This window comes from Pholis gunnellus (assembly GCF_910591455.1).
Source record: "Pholis gunnellus genome assembly, chromosome: 3".
Lineage (NCBI taxonomy): Eukaryota > Metazoa > Chordata > Actinopteri > Perciformes > Pholidae > Pholis > Pholis gunnellus.
In genome coordinates, this window is record NC_136529.1 from 13,634,044 (window position 1) to 13,646,074 (window position 12,031).

The 12,031-nt window shown below is 39.4% G+C and overlaps 1 protein-coding gene across 1 annotated transcript in view; it reads left to right on the forward strand.

Annotated features, from left to right (window-relative positions):
- ca16b (carbonic anhydrase XVI b) overlaps positions 1-12,031 on the forward strand; it is a 91,784-nt gene that overhangs the window by 43,524 nt on the left and 36,229 nt on the right. Inside the window, exons 3-4 of the mRNA XM_079157104.1 lie at positions 4,775-4,954; positions 11,462-11,610. Of these exons, the coding sequence (XP_079013230.1) occupies positions 4,775-4,954; positions 11,462-11,610 (329 nt within the window). The remainder of the gene's footprint in view (positions 1-4,774; positions 4,955-11,461; positions 11,611-12,031) is intronic.

Below are 12,031 nucleotides of genomic sequence, written 5' to 3' on the forward strand. Positions count from 1 at the left end.
TAGCTATGTTTGAAATCCCAGCATTTCCTGAAGTCTGGTGATTTTAAAGATGTCAGTAACACTTTTACAGTAAGCGTTACTGACCGACATCGAAAATAAAAAAAGAATCCGTCATCAGTTGACTGATTGCAGACTTGCGTAACTATTCTGGCCTGCCCCACATTGCACAAGCCCTCAGCTCATCAGTTGTCTAACCTGGACACTCGATACCGCCGCTACAAAGCCTGTGTCTCCACCATCTGGAGTGTTAGCAGCATATTGAAGCTAACAGCAGGAATGTTGTTCAAAAATGTTGCTCCGATGCTCCTACTTCAGGGATTCTGCAGCATACACAATGCTTTGACCTCGCTTACCACTGCTCCAGCTGTTCTGGCCCCTTTCACCGCTGCCCATACTGTGTCTTATATCTGCTGGCCGTGTTATGTTGTCAGTGCCACTCACACATATGGACTGATCAGCGTAGATTTTTGCAAGTGCTAGTGTGCCAATCCTGGAAGAAGGTCTGCCAGGCGGCATACAGCATGGATGCTTTCTCTCAGTGGGACAAAACGGAAATGACAAGGCAATTGCCATTCTGTCAGCATTGCCATGGTAGCACAGGCACGGCTGTTTATCCCAAGGTTAATGGGATGACGCCTGGAACTGAAAGTGCCAGATTGAGAGAAACATGTGCCCGTTTTACTTAAAACGAGAGTGGCGTCGCGTCACACAGAAGTGTGCTCGCAACGGGTCGGATTAACAAACAGTATGGACTGTAAAAACGTCACTTGTCTTACTTCCAGCATAGATAATAAATGACTGAATGGAAGTATGATTGAATCAGTCAAAATATTGACGGAGATGGTTTGTCATTGTGCTGCAACGTTACTGAAACTGGTAAAAGCAGTCTTTGAGAACCATGACGTTTGTTAACATGGGGTAAATACTAGGCTTATGGGCATTTAGCCATCTTGGCTATATATTTCCGTATGTTCTGTACTGTTTAACCGGCTGGATGCTTGTTGCTGCTACATTTGCTGAATTTCTTTGAGGTAATGCAAAGCCTATAATATTGTTGCATATGGTAAACGGGTATTGTCTGTACATACTGCAAATGCAACATTGTGTGAATCCTTCAAGGACACCAGACGATGCAAATTAGCCACTTTTCTCTAATCTCTTGCAATTCGAAGTTGTCACTGCTTATTGTAAGCAGTTGACCAGATGAATCAGTCTGCTGTTTATTTAGGCACTAATGTCCATCAGAGTCCTGGCATTGCTCTCCGATCGCTGCAGCCTGGTGTACAAATACACATCTGATTGTTATCATGAAGCAAGTTCCATTTATTTCAAAGACAAATTAACACAGACCACACATAACAGCAAAACTATATAATACAATCCAACATGGGAGCACAAATCCTTGAAAAATAATCACAACCTCATGTTCACAGATTTGGTGCAGGGCTGTTGTATTGTGGTGATCAGATTCATCAGTTTCCTCTGCGTTGATGGTTACAGATGAATTTGGCTAAATGTTCTCATATTCCTGGAAGGTGAGCTGTAACATCGGTGTAACTCGCTCATCTTTGTCCATCATAAGTATATAAAACGATCAGCATACCGCATGAATTACCTGATAGCCCCTATAAAGATTTTCATTAGAGTAAGTGTGTCGCACAGCCTGGTGTGTATGAGCGGTTCTCTCAGAGCCATATGCTGAATGTAGTGGCAAATGTGGCGTGTAATGTTTTAGATAAATCAATCTACAATATTTTTAAAGATGTGCTTTTTTTTTTTTATTTGTTCACCTCGGCCATATAGAGTGGAAGGGCTGCAGTGGGAAAGGCTTACCCACCAGGATTATAGCCATTCTGATGGATGGCAATGAGACAGATTAATCGACTGCCATGCAACCCTCACTTATCTGATTTTAACGCTGCTCCGCCCTTTTCGTTCTTTAAAGGCAGAATTATCTCTCTGGCAGTAAATGGGGTGTAATGTGTTTTTTAATGGAAAATTAGCAAAAGATTACACATTTCTCGAGTTACACTTTGAATAAAAGTAGCCTGTGAAACATTTTAGTGGCTTCAGTACACTTTACTTATTACACCCTGTGGTTCTGATGTGATAACATATTGATATGTTAAAGATATTTATTTGTTTGTATACCAGCAATAAATATTGGGCTGTATCTTTTATAACTTCCTTTTAATGTTTTGAGTCAACACCAAACCTGTCTCAACACTATTGACTAAAATTCCATCTGACTAATGGACTTTTTTGTTATTGCGAGGTATGCCAGTCACATTTTATGCGCTATATATCTGAGTAGCATCATTAAATCTTCTTCGTAACTTGTCACAATTCACTTAAAAGGAGAAAAAAGGAATGAAAGAAATAGATGTTGAAACTGCCACCTGGAGAGCCTGAATAGTTCAGTGTTTTTTATTGTTGGTATCCCACATAGCACTCTTTGTCGGTTATGTGAATGGTAAATATTCAAAGCAACTGAAGGCATGGTGCTTCACACAGGTCTGCCTAAGAGAATATATATTTTCTGCGAACATAAATGGGATGAAAGCAAGTAAGTCATAACCAATTACATAACTGCCTCAAGTGTGTACTACATAAATATACAACCAGCCCTACACTGTCTTAGCTCCATCTTTTATCCTAGAAAAATTCAGAAATGTACCCTGAAAACTAGTCCAACTGTGTGGGTTTACAAGTGAACTAATACAGCTTGTCTCACAAAGGCCATCACTGATCAATACATATTACAGTCCGACAGACGCTCACATTTTGATACCATTACGGACATTTAGGAGTTTAGAAAATCGAATACACAGGCCGAAAGTAATATTTAAAAAATATAAACTAATAACTTAAACAACAATCGTCCTTTGTATCGTTGAAAAATGTAATGATTACAATGTTTCTATATTAATCAAACCTACTTGAAACTACTTTCTGTCCTGCAATTTCATGTTAATCAGCGGCAAGCATGTATACACCGACACCAATATATCTGCAATAAGCTGATATCCGCCAATATATTGGCCTTGATTTACTGGTCCAGCTCTATAGCTCCAGACATAGACTGGACATTTATTAGATGTCCAACTTTTTTCTTCAGCGCTCCCATATTGATTGTGTTGTCGATTCTCAGTGAGACTGGCCTTGCTAGCAAGGCGTTTAAATTATAGGGAGTCATTTGCTTTAGTGATGATATAAAAAAATATTGCCTCACAAAGCTTTAACCTTTTTAATCAGTGTATTGTTTAGTGGAGCTAATTGAGTTTAATTGAGCCTCTGACAGCTTCCATGTTGATGGCAAGGTTATGGCGAACCTGTTGCCAAGCACAACTCAAATGGAATAGAAGATTCATATCTAGTATCTTCTTTGTATGTATGATTGGCAAGCAGCTTTCCCTTGCCTAATAATAATAATAATAATAAATAATAATAATAAATAATAATAATAATAATAATAATAATAATAATAATAATAATAATAATAATAATAATAATAATCATAATAATAATAGAATTGCATTCCTAATGGGCTCTGTTTAAGGATATCAAATATTAGGAGTTGCTCTGGAACAGACATATTGGTAAGGCTAAAGCCATGCCTGACAAATGGAATCCCGCTGGCTTATGCAGTTATTAGTTAGAGATGCAGCTCAAACCCATTCCAACATTCAATTGCAATCCAGACCTCACGAGCCAATAATCTTGTGGGTGGTGTGTAGATGACAATCGATCTTAATTTACCTGTCAGTGAACACATCTCTGGAGACATTTCCAAGCACTTAACAGTGTTTAGTGCAGTCTTTTCTTCACATAGTGACATATTCATCGGAGAGATGAATGTGTGACGTGGTAAAACATTGGATATTTCCGAAATGATCCTGATTGGCGCTGTCTTTTCGAGGGTCTCGAGCACAGTGTCTTTGGCTGCAAGGTGTTTATACATTACAAGACATAAAGCCACCTTTTATCCAGGGTCTTTTAGTAAAGAGGGGTTCTCATATCGTTGCAATGAGCCAGGAGCCAAGTTGCCCTGTACCTGTAGGGAATAGGATCATGAATATTGTGTTAACCCAGAAAAGTTCAAATCCATGCATGCTTCCTTGTTCCCCTGATCCCTCAGCTTTTGTTGTTGCATTGGCCCATTGTACCCGAGAAGAGATCAAGGGGACCCCTGTCGGTTGTGGATTATTCCTTTGTAGAAGCGCCACTGTAGGGGATAGAGGATTAAAAGAGCAGACAGTGAATGGGGATTTTACAGGAAGTTCGTTTGCAGCACACACTGCACATTTATTGTTAAATTGGAGTGTTTTCTATTGAATAGCCTATTTGGTGTAATGTTGTCTAAACCTATTTGAGGCATGGACCCACATTGACTCTGTACCCATTCTAGGCTCAGTTTTAGTCTGTGTATCACTGTAGAGTCTGCCTCATTTGGATATTTATATCATATATGGACAATTAACGCTGGAATTGCCTGTAGCCAGATAATGAATTTTCATTGTGTTTACATGTTTTCCAAGCTGTTGGAGGGGTTTCGAGGGCACTGCAGCTGAATGAATATAAAAGAATCATTGTCGTCTTTCTCTCAATTTCCGTTAAGGGCATATTGAAACCTGGGAGCTGCTGTAGCAGTAATCTTGTCACAGTGGTTCTAATTGTGTGTGTGTGTGTGTCATAGCTAGAATCTTTAGACAAAGGGGAATTCTGTGGGCTAGTCTACATTTTTCATAAGCTCTTGCTTCTTCTATTTTTGCAGGAAGCCATGGACCTCAAAGCTGGGCTGCCTCATACCCAGAATGTGCTGCGAGGAACCAATCACCTGTGGACATTGCAGATGAACAAGCTTCGGTTTCGGAGGAGTACCAGGAGCTGGTGCTTGACAAGTTCCACACCGAGTCCTCCAACCAGACCACCATGAAAAACACTGGAAAGACAGGTCGGCATCACAGATTTAGTTACGGACTAGTTTTGTCCCTAAATCGCATTAAACATTAACATAACAATACCAAAATTCAGATTTCTTTGTACGGTTCTGATTTTTTTGTTGGTGAAACTTCAAATACCAGCGTAGAGTTGGGCTATGATTGCAATATACAGTGGGATAAAACATTTTCTGATTAATATCTTATGGTGGCAATCCCTTTTTATACAGTTGACTTCTGATTCTATTAGACCAGGGGACACTATTAGGTGGACCACGGTCCGGGTCCGGACCCAGACGCCTTTGTATCTGGACCTTGGACCAACAACCGATAGACAATTGAGAATTATTTAATTTTGACGGAGCGCTTATATTTTTAACTTTACCTTCAGCGGTCCAGTTACATGCGTTGTAAATCATCTCACGTGATGCTACTCAGCCAATCAAATATGAGTTTGGTCATTCTTCCCACGGTCTTTAAAACCAGTACCTCATATGTTCAGAGACCGTGACTGTTATTAAAAGCAGCGATGTGAGGCGCCACTACGAGACAAAGCACAAATCTTTTGAGCAAATGTATCCACTCAAATCCGAAATGAAGGAACAGAAAATAAACTGTCTGAGAGCCCCAATATGATCAGAATGCTAACTCATGAATTCACTGTCTAACAATGACGTTAACAGAGAGGAATAGAGCTGAAACAAGTGGTTTCAATAACCACAGATAAAGTCCCTGCACACAAATCTCTCTTTTTACAAGATGAGAAAAATATAATATGGTTTTCTTGGTTGACATCACTTCACCCTGAATGAACTGAATTTAAAGCTGCAGGGCAATTCAGTTCAATTAATTTTCCTGAAATGTAAGTACTTTATTTTGAGACGACATTTTTCTAAATCGTTATGTAAAGTATGTAATCTTAATCCTAAATACATCCCTTATTTAACTTGAAACGAGAGAAGAACATTGACTTATTATTAGATCATGTATTGTTTATAATTCATCCAGTTCAATTTGAAAGCTGACAGTAAATATTGTTGAGATATTATTCAATTGAACTTTCTTTATTTGAGTTGATAATCAGTTGTTGACGGCAGACAGAGGTTGATACAACTGTTGGCTAATTCAGTGTATGGGACTAAATCATAGCGCGAGTTGGACATTACTGTGATTCTCTCTAACTGGACCTCGCTGAAATTCAATTGAGTCCCCCTGTATTAGAGCATTGCACGCAGATCATTTAGCAGGAAAGCCTTATGGCAACATTGGATATAAAGGATTTTTGCATCACTTTTATGAACCTTCATTTTTACTGGATTAGCCAAAAGCAGACATTATAAATGGTAATTTATTTTTCCATAAACAGCTGAATGTTCAGTTAGTTTACCATTGCACAATATATACTGACAATATAAGAAACGTACTGTACTGTGTATATACACAGTGATAAAAGACGGTATCCATATCACATACCCACTTTATACATGTGAAGTACTTCCGATGGCATCAATCTGAAATGATTCTTGTCAATTGAGTACCCCTGTATTAGAGCATTGCTTTATTATTGCCTGTATTGTTCTGCCCGCTGCCCTCCTTTCCTCTTCCCCTCCTCTTTGTATCATCAGGCATGCCTTGTTCACAGAAACATTTTGAAGCTCACTTGATAAACTGCTACTTCAAACCATTGCCACTATTTTATTTTTCAATCAGCTAATCCGCGGACCATTGGTGTGAAAATCCTGAACTTAATTGATCTCCTCTGCTTCTGGCACTGTTTCTCTCCGAGTGTAGTTTCATCTTTTGCGTTTGATCATAATGAGAGTTGTTAGCCTCCATGACAACCAAGACCGCTGGGACAGCCGAGCGATGCTGCGGGCTGCTTATTTACAAAGATGGAAATAACACGGCTGGCTGTAATTTTGGGCACAAACAGTACAGAGGGAATTTTAGATGGCTAAGCACTGTGAAAATCAGGAAAATGGAACAATGTTACAAAAAAATATGAATCTGCATTCACTGTTTAGAAGAGGCCAACTTAATATTTAACAAATTCACCTCACAGTATTGTTTCCCTCAATGAGATAACTTTTATTTTGTTTGTTAAACTATATAGTTTGCCATACTGCCCTTTTGGAAATGACAGGACATGACCGGTAGACTTAATTGCTCATTGACGAAAGGAACCGTTACATTACCAAGACGAATGTATGTACACGAATGTGTGTATGAAATATTTAACATTTTTAAATAGCATTTAAAGATTCTAAATATTTGGACAATTCAATGATGGATGGATGGATAGATGGAGCAATCATGTCACAGCTTGTTGGCTCTGTTCAATAATTGGTTAGCTGACGCTCATCTCTACCAAAGCCTAAAAACCACAGTTCAGAAAGCAGTGGTTAACTAGCATTAGCATTTATTTTCAGGGCTGCATTTGATCGTCTGTATCCCTTGAAATGATGATGAATGTGTTCATGAACTAGCCAACATTCTAACAGAGTTAGTTATTGATCCGAGTAGATATTTGTCCTTTGTGTCATTTGAAGACAGTTTCAATGTTTTGAATAAGATGCGTCCTCCTCAAATGAATCTCTGGCCTTCGGAGTGGTCTTGCATCCTTGGTACACCGTGTATGCCCTTTGTTCATGCCCTGTCCTTGACAATCTTTTGTTGTTGAATTGTACTGAAGTTGTTAAAGATGACGTCAAACATGGCCGAGTGTATCCAAGCCCATTGTTGTCCTCGTGTAATTGTCACAGCGCTGTGGTCCTCGGGAGTCAAGCAGAGGCCCTTTAGTGACACTCTAACTTCTACTTTGATCATGGCTTTTAGCATTTTGTATCATGAAAATTCAACCATGCAGTGTGTCCTCTCATCTTAGCTGCAGTGTTGCGCACATCATATACCTCTTTGTCCATTCATGTACAGAACATTGTCATGAGACTAGGACTGCTTTTTCCCGGCTTCCTCTGTCATTTGTGTACATGGACATCTACAACAGAGTGATGAAGGGGGACGCTTCTAGTCCCAAATGTTAAGTCTCATTCGTAAAACCTTCAGTCAGATGTGCATAGGAGTATGACCATTTTACATGTACATGTGAGCAGTAAACATTGCCCATACCAGTGAGATCTAGCTGGCTTTATCAACATTTTAAGACACTTTGGATTTAAAACTGTCATAACTGACTTTTTGACTGATTTATTTTTTTCGAATGCTTTTTTTTGTTGTTGTTTTAAAAGTGCAAGGTTTGCCAAGCGTGTAGCAGAACTACGGTGGCCAATACACACACCGATACAGAGCCAGTGTTGGGTTTGTCCGTTCTAGAGACACGATGGCCGGCTCTTTGAAGAAGACTCGCTCCCTATACAAACATCTAATTTAAAGTTAATGAAGATGGTGATAAAACACTAAAGAAAACATACTCCTTAATATTATATTCCATTTCCATCAATAGAAACCCCCCCCCCCCCAAGGTGGCACATTGTTCCTTTAATGATAGTGTTTAATCTCAATTTACCATCCATAGTCAGGCTGTCCAGCTATTTGTATAGATTTCTGTCAAATATGGTAACACAGATGAATTGCCTTTACTGCATATGGACCAATTATGCGTCCTGTTTTGCTTCATGCTTCGACCAATTGTGAATCGGGGAAAAACCTCGACCCTGTTTATTATTATTTATTTTGTATGCAGCCCACTAGGGGCTGCTGAAGTCCAAATGTTGAAATCCTGCACAGAGGGGCTTTAACATCCTTCATTCTATTTAAAAGTCAATGTTGTAATTAAGAACTGAGTGAATAGATCTTAGAAGTTCATCGAGATTGATTTCACAAGGTTCCCTTGTGCCGTGACCTGCTTTGCGATTGAGCTGACTTGCTGCCATTCAAGCAGTGTTCCTCAACAAAACATTTCTCAGTGAAATTTCAAACAACTCTCAACCAAATTCATGAAATGGGAAGGCCCCAGAGACACTTGCATTGATCAAGGATTTACTTTCACACGCACTCCCCGTCTCTCACTGGATGTGATTCAAGGTCTTTTTGGCTTAGCTTCTAATTCCTGCTCTGCTGTTGGAGGGTTCAAACACACCCAAGGCAGCATTTCTAATGAAACTCTCATGACCAGCCAGTATCCCCTTTCCTTGACTTTCCTTGTGCTGCAGACAGGATTACACTAACTCAACAACAGAAAAACAGGGATTTATTACCATCCTTCTGAGTATGTATGTGTTTTGCAAAAGAGTTGCTCAATCATCATCATGTCATGGGCAGTTCTTTCGTACACAGACTGATTTTCCCTTTGACCTGATGCCTTTAGTCTGAGAAATCTCCTCCATCTGAGACGTGTTCCTTCATACTATGGGCCAGCTTAAGCAGCACTGGCACACTAATACTGCTGGCAGATTCTTTCTTGCCTCACAAGAGGGGCTCAGCTCAGCTCATCCTCCATCACACAAGGTTCTCCTCTCTTCAGATCTCTGCTTCTCTCTCTTCCTCTTCTCTGGATCTCACACTTGATTCTTCCTGCTGGTAATCACTGCATGGAGATCTGTTTCACTTATCTTGATGTCATCCGTTCCCTGTGCACAGCTTGTTCATCATGTCACCTGTGTTAACTGACTGAGTCTATTTGCTTGTACGAGCGCTCGTACTCGCGGTTTGCTTTGTGTGATGTGATTAACAGTGGGTTGTCCTTATTCAGAGAGGCTCACTTTGCTTGTGACAGGGGGGGGAATCAACCGACAGAGCAATGGTGCTACTCTCGCTAATGATGTCTAATGTAGACGTGGTACAGGTCTATAATACATTAACAAGTAACCTCAGCCAGGACAGCAGAAGGATGGTAATATGCCTTGTCATCGTAGTGTTTTGGATGTCATGGAAAACTGAAGAACTAATGGAGCTTAAACTTGCCCTTTCAGGACACCGCTGTGTAAATTCACAAACGTAGGCTTCCATGAGAAGCAGACAGGCTGAATTTTTAAGGGAAATCCAAATTGCTGTTGTCGTGTGAAAATATCATAAGAGCAGTAATGTGTGTTTTAACCTCAGGAGGTGGATTACATGTCCCACTATGAATTGTGAAAATGTTATGACCCTTAAAAACCCCTCTCAGAAGCCACTGCATGATTTTAAAAGTGCTCAAGCTAGTAACATTGATACATTTCTCATCCGAAATTAGACATTTCGGACTTAATGGACCTTTTTTGGCAGATAGGAACAACATGCAAAGCGGTGGTGTCATTCCCTCTGTGATTATGCTGTTTGATGTGGTCTGCTCTCTTCAAGCAAACACCAATATTTAGCAAAAGTAATATTTGAGGATACTGAGGTTAGAGTTCGGTTTTGCAGAAGTATTTCTCATGCAGTTGAAATGTTTTTATTTTGCTTCACTTCCTGAATCTCAGGCTTTTGATAGGTAGGGGAACATTGGATTATAAAAAGTCTAGTTTAAATACTAGCAACCTCACATCCTGCGTGAATATCCTAATAGTAATAGCAAGCTTCAAATGAATTTATACATTTTTTGGTTTCACAGTTTGGCTTAGATAAGACTTGAGACCAAACCATTGTTGAACATTAAATACTACAGTATTGCGCAACATAATACTTTCATCACAGCCTGTTTTGAGATCTCAAGGGCCTGAACTGTTATACTTACTGTATATTTACCCTTTCACAAAATGATTTAGCAAATCACTGATGAATGAAATGTCATAAAATATTGTATGGGCCTTTGTTCATAAACTCTTCCAGTCATATTTGTAAAGCCATATTCTTCTGTGTACAGTAATGAAACTTAGTTTCTGTAAACACTTTTACAATGCATTCATGGGACATTAATTACCATAACTGATTGTGGCACAGCATAAATAAATGCAGCAATAAACAACTAAATACAAGATCTGAATTACAAGATCTTCTGGAACAAAATGTCAAACCTTCAGCAATGCAGAAACTGGCAGTAACTTTGCATTCGAGACATTTTTAAAATGCTTGCTATTCTACAGCTGAAGCAACGGCATTACAGCCTTACAAAAAGCTAGCCGGTGGAAGAAGATAACAAAGCAGTTCACATATGCATTAAACACTAAATCAAATCAAAGTTGTTAGTTCATACTGACAATGTCACAGGGAGCGACTATGACTGATAAACAAATGAATCGGTGTCTGAAGCAGGTAGAAATTGCATTGTCGTGTTATCATAGAAAACGGATTATGTTTGATATTTGGAGATAACAAAGTTCATCGTCTCTGGATCAAAAGCTTATAGAAGAAATATGAACACCACAGAGTTGAAATGTGTTATTTTTGAGATCATGCGATAATTGAGTTGTCGTTACATCGAAAAAACAACAGATGAGAGTTTAGATAATAAGAATTAAGTTGTGATATTGAGATAACGGCTAACAAAGAACATGAGCAGCCTCCACCGCTCTATCTCCCTTTTGCTGCCATGAGTGTACTCAATTTTCCTACTTTGTTTGATTCCATATTTTTGTGTTTGTCTCCAGTTGCTGTTCTCCTGAAGGACGACTACTTTGTAAGAGGTGCTGGACTGCCTGGGCGTTTTAAGGCGGAGAAGATGGAGTTTCACTGGGGCCATAGTAATGGATCAGCAGGCTCAGAACACAGCATAAATGGCAGAAGGTTTCCTGTAGAGGTAAAGCATCCTTTCACCACAATCCACTTTGACAAATGTGCAATTTGGGGCCATGAGGGTCCATATTGAATATTAGAGCCAAGTGCAGTATTGAGGCAGCACAATGACGCTTCTAAAATTGAGTATACCTCGTCTCCAAGAAGCACCACTGGATTGAGTGCTGATTGTTGAAGAAAACCCAATTCAGTGTGATCAAAAGCTATTTTTAAGTAAACGCTGGCTTCCAAAGGATGCTGAAAAAGACCCACTGAAAAGTCAGGTAACTGCTGACGTCATCTCAGTTATCTCTCAAACATATGAACTTGAGTTGCATTATGGGAAGCGTAGAATCCAGCATTCTAGATACTTATCCCAGACTAGAGATTAGTAGTATGGCTATCTCAGCCTCTGCTGCTTTGATTCTGACCTTTTTAATTCATAT